Genomic DNA, 26357 nt, shown 5'->3' on the forward strand with positions numbered 1-26357 from the left:
ATAGAAAGAATCCCATTGACATGAATAGTATATGGATCAGGCGCAAAATGATCTGTTTGCCCAGAATTTAAACTACTTTTAAAACTTGATATTAGTACCAAAAGGGCATTGACCTGTCATTATACTCATCTTTTGTATCAATATTTTCTATCCCCTCCATCTATTTATTTTCCCCTAGACACATCTTCAAAATCTCACCAAGAATCCCTGTTTGTTTATATGTCTTCTGATTGACCTACACACACGAACCGATTCCATAATATCAAATACATCTACAATGTTTTGAAACAAAAGGTAATATTGTAATTTCTTCCAAACAGTAGTACAAAACAAAACTCCTCTTTCATTCAAGGGTCCCATTTGTAGATCATCAGTCTACAAGTTCTGTTGTTAAATACACCTCTACCCCGATATAACGCTGTCCTCAGGAGCCAAAAAATCTTACCTCGTTATAGGTGAAACCGCGTTATATCAAACTTGCTTTGATCCACCAGAGTGCGCAGCCCCCCCACCCCCCCGGAGCACTGCTTTACTGCGTTATATTCGAATTCATGTTATATCGGGTCACGTTATATCGGGATAGAGGTGTATAAGCTTTATATTTCAGTAACAGTTTTAAGATCTGTACTAGGGCCAGATGGATCTGAAATGGTCCATCCACAATGGCTATCTAATGTGGAAATAATGCAGTTGCTAGACTGTTAGAAGTAGAAGCTCAACTCAATACTCAAGGGGAAAAGGTTCTATCAGGGTTGTTATTGTTCCTTACTAATTGTTTAGCTCAATTCAGTCACTTTATGGACTGGCACACTGATGTTAGAAGCCCTCACTTTACCTGAAGTTTTCCTTTTCCTAACAATTATTGTTGTTTTCTGAAGTTATCCTATAGTATTAATTGCTACCAATGCTAATATGGTAATTGAATGAAAGATGAAAAACATGTAATTCTATATGGGATTACAGATGGGCTCAGGGACACACCACCTTTCAGTCCTATGCCAAAAGTCACTGGAGACTGAAAAATAATTACCAGCTACTGAGTGTTTGGTGACATATGCAAATTGAGTTTTATAGTCTCAGTCCATTTCCTGAATGGAGCGGTGTCATCACCCATGTCACTAAGGGTACTAATGGGGTTTCTCACTGGCAGTTTTAACACACACCAAGAAATGAATGGGCATAACAAACTGGCCTCTCACCTCCATGTTGAGAGTTTAACCATATCATTTTGTTAATATCTAGGGAAGTCTACATGGCTGCTAGCAATGCTCTTTTCCATTCTATGGGTAAAGACTTTCAGAGCTGTCATTCCAGTACCTTTCACCAGCACTAGATTCACTCATATATTATAATGTATTTAAAAAAAAAAAAAAACACCTAACCCTTGGGCTGCTCTATCTTATGCTGAGGGTTACATTAGCCCCAACTCCAGAATCTATAGGTGCAAAAGTCAAGTCAAGTCACCTTTGTCCCACTCTCTCAGTCCAGCCCTTAACTGGGACCGGAGTCTCAGATCTACTCTCACCTTCCTTAAACTCCATCCTGAATGTAACAAGACATTCCTGCAAAAAAATGTAGGAATGGAAGAGAACTTGATAGATCATCAAGTCCAGTCCCCTACACTGAGGCAGGACTAAATATTATCTAGACCAGCCCTGACAAGTGTTTCTCTATCCTGTTCTTAAAAACCTCCAACAATGAAGATTCCACAACCTGCCTCGGTAATTTGTTCCAGTGCTTAACTACCCTATTAGGAAGTTTTTCCTAAAGTCTAATCTAAATCTCCCTTGCTGCAATTAAAGCCCATTACTTCTTGTCCTGTCCTCAGTGGATAAGGAGAACAATTTATCACCTGCCCCTTTATAACAACCTTTTATGTACTTTATGTAAAAGTAATGTACTTTTACGTTATCATGTAGTCCCCCCCTCAGCCTTCCCTTCTCCAGAATAAACAAACCCACTTTTTTCAATCTTTCCTCGTAGGTCATGTTTTCTACACCTTTAATCATTTTGGCTGCTCTCCTCTGGGCTTTCTCCAATTTGCCCACATCTTTCCCAAACTAGACACAGTACTCCAGTTGAGACCTTTTAAGTGCTGAGTAGACAGAAAGAAGTACTTCTTGTGTCTTGCTCACAACACTCCTGCTAATCCATCCCAGAATGATGTTCACTTTTTTTGCAACAGTGTTACATTGTCGACTCATTAAGTTTGTGATCCACTATAACCCCAGTTCCTTTTCTGCAATACTCCTTCCTAAGCAATCATTTCCCATTTTGTACTGGTGTAACTGATTATGCTTTCCTGAGTGTAGTACTCTGCATCTTAGGCCATTTCTACACTTACAAGCTTACAGGGGCACAGCTATACAGATACAGCTGTGCCGCTGTAAGAGCGGTCGTTTTGCCGCATTATGCTGACAGGAGAGAGCTCTCTCATTGACATAATAAAACCAGCTCAATGAGCGGTGGTAGCTATGTCAACAGGAGAGCACTTTTGCCTGCAAAACTTATGGCACTCAGGGTGGGGGGAAGGTTCACACCCCGAGCAACAAAAGTTTTCCTGACATAAGCGCTAGTGTAGACACGGCCTTAGAGAAACAAGGTGGGTGAGGTAATATCTTTTATTGGACCCACTTCTATTAGTGAGAGAGACAAGCTTTTGAGCCACACAGAGCTCCTCTTCAGGTCTGGGAAAGGAACTCCCAGCAAAATGTGAGATGGAACAGATTGTTTAGCATGAGTAGTTAGCACATATTGTAAGGTACCATTCAAGAAATCATTGTAGAGTGGCCAATTAACAACTCTGCAATCATAGGACAAAAAGAGGGAGTTAGTGGGTTACAGATTGTTGCAACAAGCCATAAATCCAGTGTCTCTGTTCAGTCCATGATTTTTGGTGTCTAGCAGAGCAATGAATTTAAGCTCCCAGGCTCATCTTTGGAAAGCATTGTGCAAGGTTTCCTTTGAGGATGAGGACTGATAGGTCAAATCAGTCCTTATTAAATTTCATCCTATTTATTTCAGACCATATCTCCAGTTTGTCAAGATCATTTTGAATTCTAATCCTGTCCTCCAAAGGGTTTGCCACCCCTTCCAGCTTGGTGTTGTCCACAAACTTTATAAGTGTATTTTCTATGCCATTATCCAAATCATTTATGAAGATATTGAATAAAACTGTATACAGGACAGATCTCTGCAGAACCCCACTCAATATGAACATCCAGCTTGACTACTTTCAGAGTATGGTTTTCCAATTGGTTGTGCACCCAAGGTTTGCGAAGGCTATATTCCCTACTTTGCTTATGAGACGATCATGTGGGACTGTATCAAAAACCTTACTAAAGTTGAGATGTATCACATCTACTGCTCCCGCTTACCCACAAAGCTTGTTACATGGTCAAAGAAGGACATTAGGTTGGTTTGACATGATTTGTTTTTGACAAATCCATGTTGACAGTTCCTGATCACCTTATTATCATCTAGGTGTTTACAAACTGACTGACTGATTATTTGATCCATTATCTTTCTGGGTACCGGTTAAGATGACTGGTCTATAATTTTCTGGGTTGTCCCTATTCTCCTTTTTATAGATGTGTACTATATTTGCCCTTTTCCAGTTTGCTGGGATCTCCAGTCCTCCACGAGCTCTCAAAGATAAACACTAATGGCTCAGAGATCTCTTCAGCCAGTTCCTTAAGTATACAGGAAGTATTTTGACAGGCCCTGCCAAACTGAAGACATCTAACTCGTCTAAGTAATTCTTAACTTATTCTTTCCCTATTTTAGTTTAAGATTATAGATTAAGCTTGGATTAGCAGTAAACATTCTGCAACTCCCTGCAGAATTCCAACACCAGCTAAGGATTGTCTATAAAAGGAAACTGCACAGCTATAGCAGAAGAAGATATTCTACTATAGCTATTACTGAATAGCTCCTTGTATGAACGCTATACTGGAACAAAAGTAACTTTACTCTGCAATAAAGATTTGTTTATTCCAGAATAAAGTGTTGACATGGGGAGCTATTCTGGAATAGCCATAGCTGAATAGATTATTCCACTATAGCTATGCCGTCAATTTCCCAGTATAGACAAGCTCCAATATGATGGGAAGAAAGAATCGTGTTATCCTGTTCCTGACCTTGCATTATAAATACACCCCATAATTTAATCATCCAGCCTTCCAACAGGGGCAGGCTTAATTTTACTCATCAAATTAAATAAGCATTCCTGTGTTACGCCTTCCTATAGCTTATAGACAGGAATTTTACAAGGAAAAAAACGTGGGGAGGTAGATGTGGAGACACCGTCTTTGTGCAGTGCTTGCGACATAGGAATGAATCTCACACACCCGCTCATACATGCAGTACAGTTTATGCACTAGGACACCAGTTCCCACAAAGAGTCATTTTAAAGCACACCCATAACAGAAACAAGTGAATGGGGAAGAGCAGAATAGTTCTTTAGATACAGCCCAGCTGTCTCATGCATCCAACACTCCCACATACCAATGTTTTCATTGGATATGAATACTGTAGTTAAAAATGGCCATTGAAACCCAAATATGCCCCACACAGCAGCTGAATCTTGACACCACCAACCATACTCCTGAAGAAAAATACAACAAAAAAGAACACTTCTGTAGTTCTCACAATGTTTTCAAGAATAATATTCCCGAGAGAGGATTTTACAAAGGAACAAACCACTTTATTGGGTAATGAAATGCTGTTAAGTTGAGGCTTCTGATAAATGCGCAAACAGTTTATTACCTGGAGAGTTATCCCCAGAAGTTTACAAACCAAAGGCTGAATGTGAGAAAATATAGCTATATATTATTAATGCATTTTCAGTACTATGCTATTCTGCCCATCTTATTTACTTGTACTACGTCAGATGTAAAAAGAACCTCATTTAATGGTTTACATGGCATTGTAAAATATAGTGTCTTGCTTCTTTATCAGGGTTTGAAAGTCTGTGCTGTCCACTGACATCCTTTGGTGGCAGGGTTGGAGAGAGAATTTAAAATAAAGTAATTTGAGGCTAAGAAGTGAATAATTGTTCCAAGGAATGACCTGAGTGAAAAAAACTTTGATGTGATGTGATATGAAGGGCCAAATTCTGCCTTAACACCATCACCCCAGGCAACCTCACTGATGTCAGAAGGGTTGCCCAGGGTGCAAGCACTTGCAGGATTTAATGTAGTATAAATAAGGATTTCACTACTGTTTGTGAGATGATGTCTGGTTTCTCTGGGCTGTAGCTGACTTGAAATCCTTGTTATTTAAGTTTATAATAAAGGCGGCTTAGAAGGTAATTGCTGCTGTGTATCATAAAATAACATTTCATAGGACAGGGTTTTGCGCCTCTGATTAGCTGTTACGATGAGAAAAGTAAAAGGAAATTTTCTATCTCCTGTAGCTAACTACCAAAGAAAACATTTTCTTAAAATTCTGTACAAAATCAACTTCCTAGACAGCATGGGAAAAAAATTAGTCTCTCTTTTGATATGTTTTTTTCTCTGATTATGAGAGAAAATAATGTGTTTTTCCCCCCTTCATCTGAAATCAGATCTATCGCTTGAACATCTTTCAGAAGCATGGTTAAAAGAGGTTTACTATTCAAAAACCCTTATTCATAGTTGATGCATTATGGAACTTCTATGAATAAATTCCACAGAAAAGAAAAAAAAATTCACTCACAATTTGTGAGTAGCGTGGATACCTGCATTTCACGTAGCCCCTCAGAGTATTATGGTACACTACCATATTTTATCTTTGTACAAAACATTCAACAACCTCCTTTCACATATTGAAATCAGATTTAAAGGGAGAGGGTAAACTATGGAGATTACAGTTTATTAAATGGAAAGCAAGGATGACATCATACTGAAAGTTTCCCCTGTCAAAAAAGTTCATTTTAAAGTTATGATAGTGGTTACTTTGGCATTCTGCATAATTATCATTTTCATCCCCAAACACAGCTGAGCTAAGCTTTCAGGTATTCATTTAAAAGATTACATTCTTGTTCCCATCTTCACTTCATTTTTCAACAAAATAACAGGACTAGGGTGACCAGATGTCCCGATTTTATAGGGACAATCCCGATTTTGGAGTCTTTTTCTTATATAGGCTCCTTTAACTCCCCACCCCCTGTCCTGATTTTTCACACTTGCTGTCTGGTCACACTAAACAGGACCTCTAGCAGTAAACATGCACTCTATAGATCATGTCAATATACCATGAAAAATGGTGCTGCTGTTGCTGTTAAGATACGATTCAACCAACGGCGCTTGTTCCTCTGAATGTTTCATTCTTCGGGTTCTTGTGCGGCTGTCTACATTGGACTGAACCATTAGTGGCTCCTGGCGTTTTTTTTTCTGCTTCTGTTCTAGCAATGCTCGCTGGGGGAAATACAAAGAAAAGTACTTTACTATTAGAATAAATGCCACTTTTCTAGGGGAGTCTGTGTGCACATAGCTTCTGTTCTGCAAACTGTGCTTAACTGAATGTTAATTGAACGTCATACTGTAGAATTTCCAGTAAATCACAACAGATATCCTTACATCTTCTGCAATGGCAGTCCACCTTGTATGCTATTTTCAAGTGCCAAGAACACAGTCTAATAGGACATTGGGATGCCAGGCCATAGAAAACCTTTCTAAAACTCTACTGAAAGTACCAAACAGGTCAAATAGATATTTCTGAGCAGTCTACTGGCTGTCAGAGCTGGATAAAAAACAACATCTTTTGGGAAGCCAACGATGTGGGAGCACTGTGAATTAATATGATAACCAAGAGCATGAGGCATGAAAACACTGATTTATGTTTATGTAAATCAAGAAAAGATCATCTGTAAACTAGAATCAAGTGACAAGACTGAACACAAGCCCAGTGTAACAATGATACATGCTGAATTTTAATTATACACCCTATTTTCAATTTCAATTCTCATTTACACCAGGTGAAAAGCAGATATTAACTGCTAGAAGGCAGAGGATTGTCTTTACGATTGCATAAGTCTCTCCCTCCAGATGTTTCTAAGTTTAGAATGTGATGGAAGCTGTGATAAATGAGGGGAGGTAGCTCCCTTTTATGGACACCCAGCCAGTCAGTAGCTATAGAATCCTCCTTAGCAGTTGTACCCTAATTGCCTTAACTGTAAAGGGTTAAGAGAAGCTTAACCTGAGTTGGCACCTAACCAGGGAACCAATAGGGAGGCTGTACCCTTTCAAATTGGAAAAACTGCTGTGTGTGTGTGTGTGTGGGGGGGGTTCTTTGTCTCTCGGGCTGGAGAGCGGGGAAGGCAGCAACAAACTGTAAGCTTTAAGCCAGGTATGGGAAATCATCAGCATCATACCTAGAAACTCCTCATTTGGAACCCCAGATATGTAAGTTGCCCAGGAAAAGTTAAGACAGATGTGATTAGGAACCTTTTTGGTTGTTTTGGTTTGTGGATTCCTCTGTGCTAACCCCATGTGCTTTTGTTTTGCTTGTTACCATTAAGCTGAACCCCAATAAAGTTATTTTTGGTGTTTAATCCCTAAAGCCTGAGTTTTCAAATGTGTTTCTTTTTTTAAATAAAATTTACCTTTTTTTTAAAGAATCCTTTGATTCCAAAGTCCTTAGACAAGGGATTGGTCTGTGCTCACATTGCTAAGGCAACTGGTTGGTATTTTATTCTCAAGCCTCCCCAGGAAAGGGGGTGAAGAAGCTTGAGGGGATATTTTGGGGGGATAGGGATTCCAAGTGAACCTTCCCTGAATATTTGTGAAAATCACTTGGTGATGGCAGCAATATCTGTCCAAGGCAGAAGACTGTGCCTTGGAAGAATTTTAACCTAAGATAAAGGTAGAAGATAAGCTTAGGGGGTCTTTCATGCAGGTCCCCACATCTGTACCCCAGAGTTCAGATTGGGGGGGGGGTATACCCTGACAGAAGCCAATGTATATTTATGAGGTACCATTCTATCACAGCCACTTTGAACATCCACAAGAAACTATAGGGATTAAGAAGGTTTAATTGTAATAACCCAGTGTCTTATTTGTCCCCTTCCTCTGTATTATGCTGTTTTTACATGGGTTGTCTTTTGACTTCTCTCCATGAAGAGAGAAAAAGAAAATACAATGCTGTTATAAATAGCAAAAGAGCTGGGTTAAAGTAGAGGAATATCCAGAGAGGATCACTTTCTGACAGCCTTCCCTCATGTTGAGTACTAATTTACTCCATGAATGATGCGCTGCTACTCAACATGAATTAGAAGTCAGAATCTGACTCAGATGCAACATGAGAGACAAGGTGGGTGAGGTAATATCTTTCATTGGACCAACTTCTGTTGGAGAAAGAGACAAGCTTTCAAGCTACACAGAGCACTTCTTCAAGTCTGGGAAAGGTACTCAGTGTCACAGCTAAATACAAGGTAGAACGGATTGTTTAGCATAAGTAGTTAACACATATTCTAAGGAACTATTAATACCTCTGGAGTTGTAGGAAAAAGAGGGGGGCTAGTGGGTTACTGACTGTTGTAATAAACCATAAATCCAGTGTCTTTATTAACACCAGGATTTTTAGTGCCTAGCAAAGATATGAATTTAAGTTCCCAGAGGTGTTAACAGGCCACTTCACCAATTGTCCCTTAGAATGTGTGTTAACTACTTATGCTAAACAATCTGATCCACCTTATATTTAGCTGTGACACTCTGAGTACCTTTCCCAAGCCTGAAGAAGAGCTCTGTGTAGCTCGGAAGCTTGTCTCTTTCGCCAACAGAAGTTGGTCCAATAAAAGATATCACCTCATCCATCTTGTCTCTCTAATATCCTGGGAACCGCATGGCTATAACAACATTGCAATCAGAGGCAAGATGGCATAGATATAAAGTATTTGATATTGAAAATGGGGCACAGACTGAAAGACCCTAACCCTAACCTTTTGGGTGTGGAGTGGACATTACAGTGGAAGCAAAGGTAACAGAAGATCAAGTTTGATACATAAAAGCATGTTGAAAGAGAGCCAGAGGTTCTTTGAAAGGGGGCCAAACGGAAATTGAAGACAAGGGGTGAAACCCTAACTCCACCAAAGTCAATGGTAAAATTCCCTTTGACCTTAGTGGTTATGTCTACACTGCAATTAAAACCCCACAGCTGGCCTGAGCCTCGGGCTCCCAGGGCTCAGGCTCAGGGGCTGTTTAATTGTGGTGTAGACGTTCGGGCTCGGGCTGGAACCTGGGATCTACGACCCTGCAAGATGGAAGAGTCCAAGAGCTTGGGTTGCAGCCCGAGCCTGAATGTCTACACCACAATTAAACCGCTCCTGAGCCTGAGCCCTGGGAGCCTGAGTTACCTGGCACAGGCCAGCCGCAGTGGGGACAAGATTTCACTCAAGGTCTTCAGAATGAGTGTTTATGTAGGCCATTTAAGAATGTGGTAGAAAGATAAACAACACAGCACATGACTTAATGACTTAGGCCTGGTCTACACGGAGGGGGGAGGGGGAATCGATCTAACTTACGCAACTTACGCAACTTCAGCTACGTGAATAACTGAATAACAGCTACGTAGCTGAAGTCGACATACTTAGACCTACTCACTGCGGTGTCTTCACTGCAGTGAGTCGACTGCTGCTGCTCCCCCGTCGACTGCCTGCACCTCTCACGGCGGTGGAGTACAGTAACTCCTCACTTAAAGTCGGCCTGGTTAACGTTGTTTCTTTGTTGATCAATTAGGGAACATGCTTGTTTAAAGTTGTGCAATGCTCCCTTATAACGTCGTTTGGCAGCCGCCTGCTTTGTCCGCTGCTTGCAGGAAGAGCAGCCCGTTGCAGCTAGCTGGTGGGGGCTTGTAACCAGGGTGGACCGGCAGCCCCCCTATCAGCTCCCTGTTCCCCTAAGTTCCCTGTGCAGTAGCCATCCAGCAGTACCAATTGCCGGCAGTTCAGCTGTCCCTCCCCCAACTGCCATGTGCTGCTCCTGCCCTCTGCCTTGGAGCTGCTCCCCGAGCCTCCTGCTTGTTGTGCGGGTGGAGGGGGGGGGAGAAGAAGGGGGCTAATGTCAGGGTGTCTCCCTCCCCACTGCTCCTGTAGCCCGCTTACCCCAATCTCCATAGAGCAGGGGGGACACACGATAGTGCTCAGGACGGAGGGAGCTTCCTGGCATCTCAGTTTGTTGATTAACCTAACAAGGCAGTGTATTTAAGAGTGCGGTCAGCATACTTAAAGGGAAAATGCGCATCTCTCTCACACTCACACACACACACACACACACGGTGTGTGTCTCTGTCTGCCATGCTGTCTCCCCTCCCTCCATTCCTGATGCCTTGTAGAGTGTGAGGCTACATTAACAGCAATGAGTTAACCCTTGAGGGCTCAGCCAATTGCTAGTTCATCATTTAGCAGTAAGGCATTCCCTGGGAAATATCCCATCCCCTGATTTCACCATTTCAACCAAGCTTCACAATCATCATTGCTGTGTACAGTATTGAATTGTTTAAAACTATAAATATATATATATATATATATAGAGAGAGAGAGAGAGAGAGAGAGAGAGAGAGAGAGAGAGAGAGAGAGAGAGAGAGAGAGAGAGAGAGAGAGAGAGAGTATACATATATAGTCTTTTGTCTGGCAAAAAAAAAAAAATTTCCCTGGAATCTAACGCCCCCTATTTACATTAATTCTTATGGGGAAATTGGATTCGCTTAACATCGTTTCGCTTAAAGTCGCATTTTTCAGGAACATAACTACAACGTTAAGTGAGGAGTTACTGTACAGGAGTCGACGGGAGAGAGCTCGGGGGTCGATTTATCGCATCTAGACTAGACGCAATAAATTGACCCCCGCTGATCCGGCGGGTAGTATAGACATACCCTTAGAGTATTAAATCCTATCTGGCTGGGAATAAGGAGGAAAAATTCTGAAAACTGTGTGTTAATTCTCAGCTGGTTGACACTCTTGCTAGTATCCTTGTGCTTTTCTTTTTTGTTTTTTCATGGTCTGTGAAAGGAATAATGCATTCTAAGTCATCATAATGCAACTCTAAGTCAACAAAAATGAAAACCACTCAAATCACAATAATAAGAAAAAGTCAACACAAATAGTAATCTTCACAATCCTTTCCTTTCCATCACTTAAGCATGTATAGCATACTCCAAAGGCCAGGGAACTAATATTTCAAGATGTAATTTTCTGGTAGGATACCTCGATCAGCTGTGTGTGTCAATGAAAGGAGGTCTCCATATTCCACAGTAATCCAATTAAGCAAGCCCTAACTTGTCAAAAGGAAATAGGCCGAAAGCAGACTCCAAGATCTCACCTGTCTGTCAAGCTTCTGTTGACGCAGATTGCTACCTTCATCATCTAAAACACTGCAAAGACAAAGAGAATTCATTAGAAAGTATTTGTCAGTCAACAGAACACCAAGTTGCAATTACTGGAGCCATATCTTACAGGACTTATTCATGCAAAACCCCCATGGCATTCCATGGAAGTTTTGCCTAACTAAACCTGCACAAGCTGTCTCAAGAGAATTAAAAGCAACCCATGAAATATAAATAAAGTTCTGTGTATAATGTCTACATGCTACAAAGTTTAGATTCAGCCAGATCATAAAGGAACACAAATCCACAGTGTTTCACAAGAGTCTTATGCCTGCAGTACAAACGCTTTGTTCTCGATTACCTTATAATAAAGATACTGAAATGTACAGCAGTGGGATGAGAGTGTAAATTTCTATATAAAGCACATACAATGGTAACGAGTTTGAGGAGCAGTTTAGCAAATCATCAGTATTTTAAATTGGCTTGAGAAAATGAATGGTATAAGCTTCTTCAGGTTGAGAACCAGAACTGTTTCTTTCCTGAAAATCTGAAGAATTATACTTACAAAGGGATTCTGATTTACTGTCTGCACTCAAAAAGTCAGAGATCTGCAATCCAAACAGTATTGTATACTACCAATTATCATCATTTTCTCTCTGCTTCTAGGTGATTGTTCATTGTTGCTGGTTGGGGGATTAGCTCATGCCAGATTCAATCATTTTCATTAATTAGACGTTGGATGGAAATAAAGGAGAAACTTTCTTTGCATTACATTTGATAAAACTGTTAAATCCACCTTATTTGGGGGGGGGGGGGACGACAAGTTCTACATGCTGTAACAATATTATGACTAAAAATTTTAAGTAGATAAATAAATTCATAGATTTAATTAAATAGATGAATATAGACTACCAAAAAATACAAATATAACATGCTTTAAAATTGACTATATTAATTTGATTTCCACTTATAACACAAAAATGTGCATCCCATACTGTAGGCACCCTTGACAATTACAAGTACAGCACAAGAGAGTCAAAACTGGTTTCTGCCCTTATGTGCATTTTAAAATAATTGGAAAGTGACATAATATTAGTTCAGCGTACTCTACATTTCTTAACTAGGTTGCAGGCAGCATGGTATAGAGAGTTAAGTGGGAGACTTGAATATAGGAACAACCTTTGGGCTCTCACCCTCCAGAGAACAAAGAAATAAAGATGTGCGATGAAGCATGTAGCGTAACATCGGCCTTTTAGAAGTTCTGCAGCAGGCATCGTTACATATACCTTATAAAAGGCTGATGTTACAAGATGCACAGTGAAGCAAGTTTCATATTAAGAAATGGAATTGTGCCTTAGAAGAATTACAGATATAAAAGTTTGTGGGTCTTTTGGGGAGATAATGCTAGCTGTGTTATATTTAGTATACCGCCTACCAGCAACCCATGCAGCATTCCAGGCAATGAAGAGATAAATGGTTAGAATTTCAAAGCTCGTACCCCACATTAGAGGCATAAAAAATGGCCTCTGAAAAGTCTCTCCTCATCTCTGCAACCATCTGTGCTACCAGTAAGATTTCCTCAAATGAAAAGTCTAAAGGCGAGACAGGGGCACTGATCTGGCCCTGAGGCATCTAAGTGAACTTTACAACACTTGCAAATTTTGAGTGGGCGTCAGCTGGGGACAGCTGATCTGAGATATATCTGGGAAGATTCAGTCACGACTGCTGTTAAAAGAATCCTGTTTGAAACTTTTGCTCATAGGCACTGACCCCAAGGGTATTCCAGGACTAGAGCACCCATGGAAAAAAATTAGTGGGTGCTTAGCACCCACTAGCAGCCAAGCTTCCCTCTCTTCCCCACAGCGCCTCCCATCTGCCAGCGGCCCCGCTGATCAACTCCTCCCCTTCCCTCACAGTGCCTCCCACCCGCCGCGATCAGCTGTTCCGTAGCACGCAGGAGGTGCTGGAGGGAGGGGGCGGAACTGGGTGGGAAGAGGCGGGGCAGGGATGAGGTGGGGGGGGGCCTTGGAAGAAGAGGCGGAGTTGAGTAGGGGCAGGGGCATGCCTGGGGTGGAGCAGGGGACTTGAGCACCCCTGGGGCCCGGAGGCAGCCGGCGCTTGTGCTTTTACTGCCTCATTCCAATTGTACTAGACCCATAAGGAAATGTGTCTAACTCTGAGAAAACATGGCACCATACAGATAATTCATTTTGTGAATCTGTGAGACTGAACAAGTGTTTCAGACATACCAGTCTGATAAATTACACTGCAGGTGTGAGAGAGGCTAAAAGAGGTGGGCATGTCAAACACGTCATAGTTATGTGTCATCTGTGGTTGTCAAATTCTAAAATAGCCTTAGGATCCCTGGCAAGAGGACCCTTCCTAATCACCAAACACCCTAGACGTATTATTTACTTAGCTATGCCAACTATTTATATCAGTTTCCTATTCTTATTTATTAAACACTGACAGCACAACCAGTGTGGGACAAGATACAGAAGCTAACTTTGAGTGAGATTCTGTGCAGTGCCTCTAAAAAGCACTGTACAAAACTTGCAGTCCTGGAAATGAAAGGGGAAAGGTGCCATCAAGCCACATGACCTCCCAATTCATGGTAACTGCCCAGAATCCCATCAACACAAAGTACTATAGCACAACACCCTCCTAGTCTTCTCATATGTCCCTACCATGCACGCCCAACCCCTTCCAGGGCTTGCACTTGAGAGCCTACAGCTGTCCCATACAACTCATTTGTTGGGTAAAATTCTCCCCTGGCTGGCCACAGGGCTTTTACAGCCCCTGTACATTGCACAGGCGTGTACAGTGACCATAGCAGGAGTGAAAATCTCACCCATATCCCTGTCCCAGGGAGCTTATGGTCTTGATGCTGTTCTCAAAAGAACCAAGCAATGTATTTATTTTCCAAAAGACACAGTGCACCAACAGCAAAGTTTGCTAGAGATTTTCAACAAAGTACCTACAACAAATAATAATTTGTACTTAGCATCTTTCTTTTGAGAAACTCAAAGCACATTATGAAAGGTACATAAATAGTATCCTCATGAGATTGTCTGCATTCTCCTGAGTATTTATTTTTCCTATAATACACATAACATGTCCCCAAAATATATTTTTGGACAAATGATTTTAGTGAAATGTGAGTATCAATCAATCCTAGTGCATCAACTAAAAATCCCCTCTTGAGATTTAAACTGAGTGCTTAAAAACTTAGATAACAATCCAGAATTTTAGAACTGCACAGGCAAAAATGCACCTGGAGAGGCCCAGAGTGGGTAAGTGACTTGCACAGTCACGTCATTTGCAGATTTGGAAATAGAACTCTGTTTTCATGTCATCTCCTGCATTATACGTTAGACCATTCTGCCTCTCTCAGATGATACAGCAAATGAGCTATAGACTTCATCATATACATTCCCATATAAACAGATTAATTATTATTGCAAACCATTATATTCCAGTAATATCCTGGTTTGTCTGTGATGCTAAGTATTGTACCATGGATATGGTGGCTAAACACTCAGGATCTAACTTCAGATTTTCTATAGCACACTTCATCATAATATCCAAGCGGGGCCCAGTGGTCAGAACAGAGAAGTAGATGGCTGGCCTCTTCAATTCCATTTTCAACTTTAGCTATGATTCATTGGGCTAAACAGGCTAACTCCAGACTTTGTGTAAACAAGAGCAACTCCTACAGAAGTCTGGGCCAAAACCTACAGTGTTAAAAATGGTGGTTTAAATTACACAGTATGTAGGAACTGGTCAAAAAATGGATGTAATTTTCACTGATTTAGCATGCAATGGATTCAAAGCGACTGCCTTACATGCTGAATGGGGCCCAAAGTAATGAATCTCCAGCCAGGTGTTGTGACTATTGTGCTTTTTAAGACACTGCTTCATACCCTCTTCCTGTTGAATGAGATTATTTTTAGAATCTCCAAGTATATGCAGCCACAGCTGGGACTGAGAGCTGCTTGCCAACAACTTACGAAGCTCTTTTGCTTCTTCCATAGACCCTTCTCTGTGGCCTGATGGCTATTTTCTAAATTTCTGGGCTGTTTTCCACATTCCTTGTATAAATAAGTGTAAACTGCAAACCTTGTCCCTCGGGTTGTTTAAGCTTCAAACTGTCTCATTTAAATTGAACACTAGTCATCTTCTGTGAAATCAAGTCCTGTTGGAATGTGAACATGCCAGCCTCCTCTTGGCCCCTTAGTTCACTCTCTGTGAAATGTGGACTGGAATACATCCTTCCCACCCTCCTTCAAAGGGGCAATGTGAGGCTTAACGTTTATAAAGAGTTTTGGAGAGTCAAATATGCAGGCATTAGAAAAATATTATTACTGTCCAAAGAATTCCTACAGCTCATTTTCAGACAATCCTCTATGCTACAGGACATCACTTAGGCTTTGCCTGGGCTAGGATTTAAAAATGTGATGTTAGAATGCATTAGCCAACAAGTTCTAATTAACAAGGTGGCACTAGACTTTTCAAACATGGCAGTGAACATGTTAAAATGTGCTAAAATGGTCAAATTAATGCCTATATTTTATCTCAACCAGTTTAGCACGTATGAAAGGCAGGGTACCTTATCTGCACTAGACTGTTCAGATGCGTTAGAACATGTTAGCCAACACATTCTATATCACACCTTCAAATCCTTCCTAGTCTAGACACAGGGGTTTTATTCTTGAGTAAGTACAGAATACCAACAACAGTGTCTGTGGGTGCATTCTGCCCTCGCTTAATGTCTGCGTATCTCCCAGTGAAGTCAATGATGAAAATGAGGGTAGAATTTAGCCTTCAGTGTTTTACTGTTATATTAGTAGGTCACCCTCAGCAGGAAATATAGTGTCCCATTATTATTTTCTAAGGGACAGCATTTACCCCTGGAGCAAATGGCTAATGACCGCTATTTCACATTCCCAAACGCCCCACAGGAGAAATTATAATGAGGCTCAATGACCCACCAGATATGTCATTGAAAGGACATTTGACATCTTAAAAATAGGTTTCTGGTGCCTGGATAACTCAGGTGGCACCTCCCTGTGCTGCCCTAAAATGCCTGCATGAAAATCCTGGGATGTGGCCTGTTACCAGCACTGAAGTGACAGATGTAGATGAAAACCCAGTATAAAGAGTTAGCAGAAGATCCTGCCACAACACTTAGCATCCCTGGCATACAGATGTACCCAGCCCTTAGTATCAAACTACAGAGGATTCTTTTCAACACCATTTTATGGGAGACAAGAAAGTTCAGAATCAGCAGTGGTACTTTCTTCCTTCCTAACCTGTGGGAGAAGCATAGTCCAGTAGCAGCATCCTCTACGTTTCCCAGTTCCCTCTGCAGACAGGGGAAATACAACCGTTTCATATTCTCCCTCCCAGCTTTGCATGCAGTGACTTAGGGCAAATCTACACTACAAAATTAAGTCAACCTAAGTTAGGTCAACGTAAACTGCCTTACGTTGACCTAACTCTGTAGTGCAGACCAGGCCTAAGACTGTCACTAAACATAGTTGTGAATGAACAAGTGGACACAGTTTCACTGATCAGTGGTCACAATGATGGAGAGGGTCTGTGACTAAAAGCACAATACAATGGCAAAACTGATTGGAGTATCGTGGTGGGGCTGCTTTCAGAAAGTAGTTGCGTATAGAGTGAGGTTACTAGATTAAATCTGGCTGTACCTTTGACAAGTCAGAAAATCCTCATCAACACAAAAATAGTCAGATTTAGTAAGCCTTAATTAGGTACAAATTATTACAATAATTACATATATTAAACAGCTGAGAATTTTAAGGCAAATTAGAATGAGGATATGACAAACAACTCTTAGTGTTGATTAAAACCATATATTGGTAGCTATTTTTGCCAAATCCTAAACACAATCTATCAGAAAAGGCAATGATATGTTGTGTAAAGTACTGAAAGATTTATTGCAGTTTTGCTGCAATACAGTCCTAATTTAAATAAAGTTAAAGATTTAAAACTTATGTAGGTCAACTATTAGATAATTTTCCATACAGGATCTGTCCTGTACTCCTAGCTCAGGTACACTCCCCTTTCAGATAAGTAGGTATATGCCTTGTATAGGAGTCAAGATCAGGCCGATAAGTCTATGCTTTAGAGATTTGCACTAAAGACCTGATCCAAAGCCCACTGAACCCAAAGAGAGTCTATTCATTGACTTAAATTGGGCACTGTATCAAGCCCTAAATTTAAAATGGATGACCTCCTATTTTAAATGAGTCATTTCATTTTAATATTTTCCTCCTCATTCACCGAGGTTGATTTAATATGTTTCACTACAATCTTTTGGCCAGACTATTATGTCTGATATCACTTCTTCAGCAATGCACGAAACATGCATGATAGAAATGCCTCAATGCAACATAGATAAAATTCATCACATTTTTTAAGTTCCGTATCATAACAAAGGTAAACAAACAAAAAATCAGTGATAATTTTATTATCATAGAATCATATACTTTAAGGTCAGAAGGGACCATTATGATCATCTAGTCTGACCTCCTGCACAACACAGGCCACAGAATCTCACCCACCCACTCCTGTATCAAACCCCTAACCTATGTCTGAGCTACTGAAGTCCTCAAATCGTGGTTTAAAGACTTCAAGGTGCAGAGAATCCACCAGCAAGTGACCCGTGCCCCAATCTGCAGAGGAAGGTGAAAAACCCCCAGGGCCTCTCCCAATCTGCCCTGGAGGAAAATTCCTTCCCGACCCCAAATATGGTGATCAGCTAAACCCTGAGCATGTGGGAAAGACTCACCAGCCAGACACCCAGGAAAGAATTCTCTGTAGTAACTCAGATCCCACCCCATCTAACATCCCATCACAGGCCATTAGGCATATTTACTGCTAATAGTCAAAGATCAATTAATTGCCAAAATTAGGCTATCCCATCATACCATCCCCTCCATAAACTTATCAAGCTTAGTCTTGAAGCCAGATATGTCTTTTGCCCCCACTGCTCCCCTTGGAAGACTGTTCCAGAACTTCACTCCCTCTGATGGTTAGAAACCTTTGTCTAATTTCAAGTCTAAACTTCCTGATGGCCAGTTTATATCCATTTCTTCTTGTGTCCTCATTGGTAATGAGCTTAAATAATTCCTTTCCCTCCCTGGTATTTGTTATATCCTTGGGGGCAACAGTTTTAGGAAGAAATCACTGGGACACAGAGAGCTGTGAACCTTGGAGCAGCCATTTATTGCTACAGACAGAACTAACCAAAAGCCAGCCCAAACAGGCTGGGCTATCCCCTAATAATTCGCCTTCATAAACCTTTGAAACTCCCGAGAGACGAACTGCGGTCCTTTGTCACTCACAAGTTGTTCTGGCAGACCGAAACGACTAAAGAGTCCTCGTAGTTTTTGGACAGTACTCTCTGCAGTAGTGGACTGCATAATAGAGACTTCTGGCCATTTAGAATGGGCATCTACCACCACCAAGAACATGCTTCCTTCAAGGGGGCCAGCGAAGTCAACGTGAATACGTTGCCACGGGTTTTCAGGCCAGTCCCATGGATGTAGGGGTGCCCACTGGGGTGCATTCCTCACACGCCGTCTCTTCAATAGCACTGTCCAACCTAGGCCACCAAAAATAGCTTTGTGCAATTTCCTTCATGCGCACTATTCCACAGTGACTGGAATGGAGCTGTTCTAACATCTGTGATCTCAGTGGTGGTGGGATAATGACACGTCTCCCCCACAACAAACAACCAGATTGGATTGACAACTCTGTCCTCCTGGACATGTAGGTAACAAGGTCGGGTGAGACCCGAGAGGTTCGTTGAGATGTTCCATGCATCACCAGGTCCATAACCTGGGACAATATTGGGTCAACTTGAGTTGCCTTCTTTACCTGAATAGCGGTGATGGGTGTATTCTCTACCTGTTCAAAGTAAAAGATTTCCTTCTGGGCAATATCTCGACGGTTGACTGGCAAAGGCAGCCTTGAGAGACCATCCGCATTGCCGTGCAGAGTGGATTTCCGATATTTGATTTCATGTGTGTGTGTGCGGAAAGCAACAATGCCCACCGTTGCATACGACTAGCGGTTAATGGAGGAATGCCTGTGTCCAAAAATTGAAGTCAGGGGTCGATGGTCTGTGAGAAGAGTAAACTTCCGTCCCAACAGGTACTGATGAAACTTCCGAATTCCGAAAACGATTCCCAACGCCTCATGTTCGATTTGGGCATAGTTAGTTTCTGCTTTGCTTAGAGTGCGTGAAGTAAAAGCAATAGGTCTCTCTTCTCCCGAAGGCATAATGTGTGACACGACTGCTCCCACTCCATAAGGGGATGCATCGCAGGCCAACTGTAGGGATAAGGATGGATCAAAGTGCGTCAGAACTTCAGAATTTAGCAATGCATCCTTAGCTTTGTTAAGTGCAACATCACAGGCTTCAGTCCACTTCCAGGCCTTGTTCTGCCCAAGGAGTTCGTGAAGTGGTTTTAGCAGTGTGGCGAACTGTGAGATAAACTTTCCATAATAGTTCAATAGTCCTAGAAATGAGCGAAGCTGGCTAACATTCCGAGGAGGGGGAGCCTCCACAATTGCCTTAACTTTGGCAGGGGCCTTACGAAGATCTGTAGCATCAATGATGTGTCCCAAATATTCAACAGAGGGCTGGAAGAATTCACACTTGTCTTTGCGGACTCGCAGTCCATACTCTTCCAGTCTTTGTAGGGTAGCCCCTAAATTCCTTAGGTGATCCTCCTCATTCCTTCCAGTGACCAGGATGTCATCCAGATGTCATCCACTGGCAAGCCACACAAGATCTGGTCCATAGCCCTCTGGAACAGGGCGGGAGCAGATGTTATTCCGAAGGGTAGGCGACAGTATCGATAAAGCCCCTTATGCGTCACAATAGTCAATAGCTCTTGGGACTTTTCATCAACGTGCATCTGTAAATACGCTTGACTCAGATCAATCTTACTGAACTTTTGTCCCCCAGCCAGGCCTGCGAAGAGGTCATTGATGCGGGGAAGTGGGTATTGCTCTGCACATAACACTGGGTTGACAGTGACTTTAAAATCACCGCAAAACCGGAGGGAGCCATCTTTCTTCACTATTGGAACAATAGGAGTTGCCCATGGGCTATGGGTAACTGGTATTAGGACTCCATTTGTGACCAGACGCTCCAGGTCCGCTTCAACTTTCGGCCTGATGGCATATGGCACAGTTCTGGCTTTCAGATATTTTGGTTGACTGTCAGGTTTAATGTTCAATGTCACAGTGATTTCCTTCATACTTCCCAGATCCTCTCCAAAAACAGCAGCATATTTCCTTAGTATAGTGGTCAGACCGGTTTCTTCTTTAGTCACTTGGTGCACTTCTGCCCAATTCGGCTGGATCTTCCTAAGCCAAGACCTACCCATTAGCGCTGGGTAATTACCTCTCACCACTAACAGTGGCAATTTAGCAGCCTGTCCATTGAGCTCCACCTTAACATCAGTAGTGCCCAACATGGGCACAGCTTCTCCCGTATATGTCTTCAGCACTGTTTTTGTTGCTTTAAGCAGAAGATGCTGTAGCTTTTCTTTATACATAGTCTCTGAGACCAGCGAAACGGCTGCACCGGTGTCCAGTTCCATGCGTATAGGTTTGCCGTCCAACAACGGATTTACCCAGTATTCATGTGAGCCCACTGCCAAAGACAAAACGTGGAGTGGCTCTTCTTCTTGTGAGGAGGTATCTCCTTGGTCATCCTGGGTTTGCTCTAGGGTATGCAGATTTCCCTTTTTGGTCTGCCAGACCACAGGCCTCTTTTTCTTTTGTTTACAGGCACACTCAATGTGTCCCTTTTTGCCACAGTGTTGACACACTAGGTCCTCACACCAGCATTCTGATGCAGGGTGACCCAGCTTACCACAGCGGTAACATTCCTGACTCCCCACAGTTTTGTGGGTAGGTTCCTGTGACACCTTATGCACCCTAAGGGATGCACCGATGGATTGTGCCTCCTTTGTAGCCAGTTCCATGGAGACAGCAATATCAATGGCCTTCTGTAAGGTAAGCTGAGCCTCTGTCAACAGGCGCTTCCGTATAGCTTCACTGTGCAGGCCACACACTAACCTGTCACGTAGGGCATCATTTAACATCTCCTTAAATTCACAGTGTTTTGCAAGCTTTCTCAAAGTTGCCTCAAATTGTACAACTGTTTCATCTTCTTTCTGGTCTCTTTTGTGAAACCTATATCTTTCAGCAGTTACCAGTGGTTTTGGGGAAAAAATGGGACCCCAGGATTTCCACAATGTCACTGTAAGATTTAGTGTCTGGCTTAACAGGGTGTAGTAAGCTGCGTAGCAGGGAGTAGGTCTTAGCCCCTACAACACTTAAGAATATTGGCACCTTCTTCTCTTCTGTAATGTCATTTGCAATAACAAAAAGCTCAAAACACTCAGTATATACATGCCATTGCACTATAGTCTCCTCAAAAAGTTCCAGTGGCCCTGTAAGTGTAGCCATGATTTTAGTTTCAGTTTGCACAGTCAGAGCAAACAAGCCAGTTCTCCCCCCTTCCAGCAGCAAACAAGGTTTGTTTGTTTGTTTTTGTACCTTAACTTCTACTTCCGTCTGTTGCTGGGGCAGCATAGATATCCCATCCTCGTCACCACGTTGTTATATCCTTGGGGGCAACAGTTTTAGGAAGAAATCACTGGGACACAGAGAGCTGTAAACCTTGGAGCAGCCATTTATTGCTACACACAGAACTAACCAAAAGCCAGCCCAAACAGGCTGGGCTATTCCCTAATAATCTAAGTCAGTTGCCATAGCAACACAAGATTCTATTCCCATGACAACCAAATACACAACAGTATTTATTCCTCTGATATATTTATAGAGAGCAATCATATCTCCCCTCAGTCTTCTTTTGGTTAGACTAAACAAGCCAAGCTCTTTGAGTCTCCTTTCATAAGACAGGTTTTCCATTCCTCGGATCATCCTAGTAGCCCTTCTCTGTACCTCTTATTTTAGAGTCTTGTTTATAGGCAATATTTCAACATCCGAAAAATGCCCCAAACAAGATATGTGAGAAGCCAATGAGAGCCAGATTTTAATAATAATAAATGGAGATATACCTATCTCATAGAACTAGAAGGGACCCTGAAAGGTCATTGAGTCTAGTCCCCTGCCTTCACTAGCAGGACCAAGTACTGATTTTTGCCCCAGATCCCTAAGTGGCCCCCTCAAGGATTGAACTCACAACCCTGGGTTTAGCAGGCCAATGCTCAAACCACTGAGCTATCCGTTCCTCCCTCCCTATTTGGCTAAGATAAAATGGAAGCTTTAATATAGACTACAAAAAAGTCCCCCAATTTGGAAGTATACAGGTAGGAGGTTCAGTAAAAAAACCTCTCATTACATTTATTTAATTTTACACAGCTGGATTTCAATGTAATGTAAAATTGGAATGTCTTGATTCAAGTAATGCATTTCACAGTAGTTAATTCTCAACTTCTGCTCACAAAATGTCTTTTTAAAAGTGCAAATTGTTCACATTTCAGTAAGTCCCTGCAAAAAAAAAAAAAAAAAAAAAAAAACCCTGAAAAATTTATTCTACTAGAAAGTGCAAAATGAACATATTCACTATTTATTTTTAAAGTGAAGATATCTTTGAAAAAGGAAGCAAGTATTGAAAATGTGTTGGTGCTTTTTTTCTCCTTGCTGACTTTGCTTCTGCACCTCTCACTAAAGGGAATATTTTCAATGAAACAGGTTTACAGGCACTAGACCAGGAGTCGTCAACCTTTCAGAAGTGGTGTGCCGAGTCTTCATTTATTCACTCTAATTTAAGGTTTCGCATGCCAGTAATACATTGTAACATTTTTAGAAGGTCTCTTTCTGTAAGTCTATAATATATAACTAAACTATTGTTTTATGTAAAGTAAATAAGGTTTTTAAAATGTTTAAGAAGCTTCATTTAAAATTAAATTAAAATGCAGAGCCCCCCGGAGCGGTGGCCAGGACCCGGGCAGTGTGAGTGCCACTGAAAATCAGCTCGCGTGCCGCCTTCGGCACGCGTGCCATAGGTTGCCTACCCCTGCACTAGACATATAACTTGTCTGTGCGGCCCAGCTGTCAAGAGACATACAAATTGCAGTGACAAATGCTCCAGTTCAGACAAGCAAATGCACTAAACATTTGGTCCTTCACACACTGATTCGAAGTGTCAACCTTGGATTTTCCTTTTTCCATTATTACGATTAATTATTTGCATTGCAGTAGCACCTAGATGTGCCAACAAAATCAGAGCCCCATTGTTCTAGGCTCAGTACATGCACATCATAAGAGGCAGTCTCTGCCCCAATCAGCTCTCAACAGACAAGAGTGTGAAAAAGTAAATATTACCACCATTTTACAGATGGGAGCAGAAGCAAAAATAAATTAAGTGATGCACATTTTCACCTTTTTTCAGAGTAAAATAAAAAAGGATTTAGTATTACAAATACCAATTGAAATAACATTCAGGATCAAACTGGAGAGAAAAAGAGCCAGCACTAAGAGTTCTCAAATCTTTTAATTTGGACTTTATTTTTATTTTGGAAAAAAGCATACACAAATATGCATAATAGAAGTAGAAGGTCTTTTAATCTTTTAGATCAAGGCTGACTTTAAGGACATGAGTTGGTGGGAATTTAAACAACTATTTAAAACTTTCAGAGTCTTATCTGACATATCAGTGATTTATGTTTCTTCTCATAAATTAAATAAATAAATACAAACCTATAAAAATGGTAGCATTTGGCTTGCTGGATACTTGTTTCCATGATATTTGCCCAATTACATTTTAACAGTTTGCTGCCAATCACTTCACTAAATAGATAGTGATAAAATCTAGACAAACACTACTGTAAAGCAATGGTTTTCAAACTATTTTTCTGGCAATCCAGTTGAAGAAAAAATTGTTGATGCCCATGACCCAACAGAGCTAGGAATGAGGGGTTTGGGGTGTGGGTGGGGCTCAGAGCTGGGGCAGAGGGTTGGGGTGCAGGGGTGAGGGCTGTGGGATGGGGCCAGGGATGAGAGGTTTGGGGTGCAGGAGGGGGCTCTGGGTTTGGGGTGAGCTCAGGGCTGGGGTTGGGGGGCTGGATGGGGTCAGGGCTCTAGACTGGGGGTGCAGGCTCTAGGGTGGGGCTGGGGATGAGGGGTTTGGGGCACAGGAAGGGGCTCCAGGTTTGCGGGGAGGCTCAGGGCTGGGACAGGGGATTGGGGTTCGGGATTACCTCGGGCGGCTCTCGTTAGGCGGTGCAGCGGGAGTGCTAAGGCAGGCTTCCTGCCTGTCCTGGCACCAGAGACCACACTGTGCCCCAGAAGCAGCCAGCAGCAGGTCCAGTTCCTAGACAGAGGCTCCACGCAGCTCTCGCCCGCAGGCACCGCCCCTCCCCCCAGCTCCCATTGGCCGGGAACCAGCCAATGGGAGTGTGGAACCAGTGCTCGGGGCGAAGGCAGCACGCGGAGCCCTGTGGTCCCCCCCACCTAGGAGCTGGACCTGCTGCTGGCCACTTCTGGGGCGCAGCGTGGTGTCAGAACAGGCAGGGACTAGCCTGCCTTAGCCGGGAAGCACCGCCAACGGGACTTTTAACGGCCCGGTCGGCGGTGCTGATCAGAGCCGCCACGACCCAGTGCCTTCCATTCTGCGACCCAGTACTGGGTCGCGACCCGCAGTTCGAAAACCACTTAGAAGAAAGCTTTCCAGCAGTACTTAGAAGAAAGTGCTTAGAAGAAAGCTTTCCAGCAGTACCACTGACCTGCTTTTACTTCCACTGCAGAAATCCGACAATAGGCTCAAGGAACTCCCACACTGTACGTGTGCTCCAGAGGGAACACCACATAATTAGCTCCTTAAAGGAAGTTTAATTAAATAAGTTCCCAAGCCAGTCAAGCTAATAAACTGCCTCTAGAAGTCCCCACATATGTACCTACTGTGCTCCCATGCAGCCCGTATGCTGTAGCTCCCGAGAAGTCACTTGGCAGAACATTAGCAGTCCTCATGACTATATTGCATAAATTCTGTAATTAGAGAATCCTTTTAATTGGATAAATTTCTTTTAATGTATGTGAGGTCAATTCATGCTGGGCTATTCACCAGGACCCTCTAACCCAAAAGTACTTGATCTAAGGAAGAATCTCCAGTAACCATCTTTTATAGTAGGATGGGCAGTTTCTCTCCTGAGGCCTACAAGTACCAAAGAGAAAGCAGAAATCCAGTCTCTGAAACTCACCTTAACCATTCAGTAGACTACTGGTGCCAGAAACTGTAATGAAATGAAGGGCTCCACTCCTGTATGTGAATGTTTTTTAACCCACAGAACCAAATGCAGAGTAGACTAACTAGGATTGCATTGTCTTTTTCACTCTGTAGTTCATACCACAAGTAAAAGCACTTCTGTGAAGGAGTGCAGCATTATTTAATTTCTAGTGCAGCTGTTCGATGAACCTCTAAAAAGACCCAAAGAGATGAAGCAGGAGGAGGACAAAAGAGAGGGGCAGAAATATACTGATATCTATTTTGCATATATAATATTTGTGTTAGAATTAACAGCACTGATTCAGCGGGTAAATACAAGTAAATGAAGAAGAGCGAACAATGTATTCATGTTTTAAGTAACAATAAAAGTAATTCCTGCAGGGCACATGGCTAGTACCAGAGACTGGATTTGCGGTTGTACTGATAATTACAGAACCAAGTACTCTTTTTTTAAAAAAAAATCCTGGTGGGCAGAATAACTTAAAAATCACTGCCATTCATAGAAGGTCTCATTAAATTACTGTTTGAAGTGTTGGTCCCAGAGTGGTTTATCTGAATATTCATTGTCCATTCTATAAATATCAGAGTCATAATTTGTTTAAACTCCAACATTCCCGTATTTGTGGATTAGGATTACTTTTGGAATTTTATACTTTAAATCAGTCAATACATAGTAGGGGTTTTTTTTGGGTGGGGGGGGGAAGGGAAGAGTTTGGTGATGGTATTTTCCTTTCTCCACCACCACACACTTGGTAGT

General features: G+C 42.0%; 1 protein-coding gene across 1 annotated transcript in view; it reads right to left on the reverse strand.

Annotated features, from left to right (window-relative positions):
- The window catches only part of TUB (TUB bipartite transcription factor), a 275151-nt gene that overhangs the window by 42576 nt on the left and 206218 nt on the right, over positions 1–26357 (reverse strand). Inside the window, exons 2-3 of the mRNA XM_065403837.1 lie at positions 11298–11349; positions 6236–6398 (exon numbers count right to left, since the gene is read on the reverse strand). Of these exons, the coding sequence (XP_065259909.1) occupies positions 6236–6398; positions 11298–11349 (215 nt within the window). The remainder of the gene's footprint in view (positions 1–6235; positions 6399–11297; positions 11350–26357) is intronic.

Source organism: Emys orbicularis, chromosome 4 (assembly GCF_028017835.1).
Source record: "Emys orbicularis isolate rEmyOrb1 chromosome 4, rEmyOrb1.hap1, whole genome shotgun sequence".
Taxonomy (NCBI): domain Eukaryota; kingdom Metazoa; phylum Chordata; order Testudines; family Emydidae; genus Emys; species Emys orbicularis.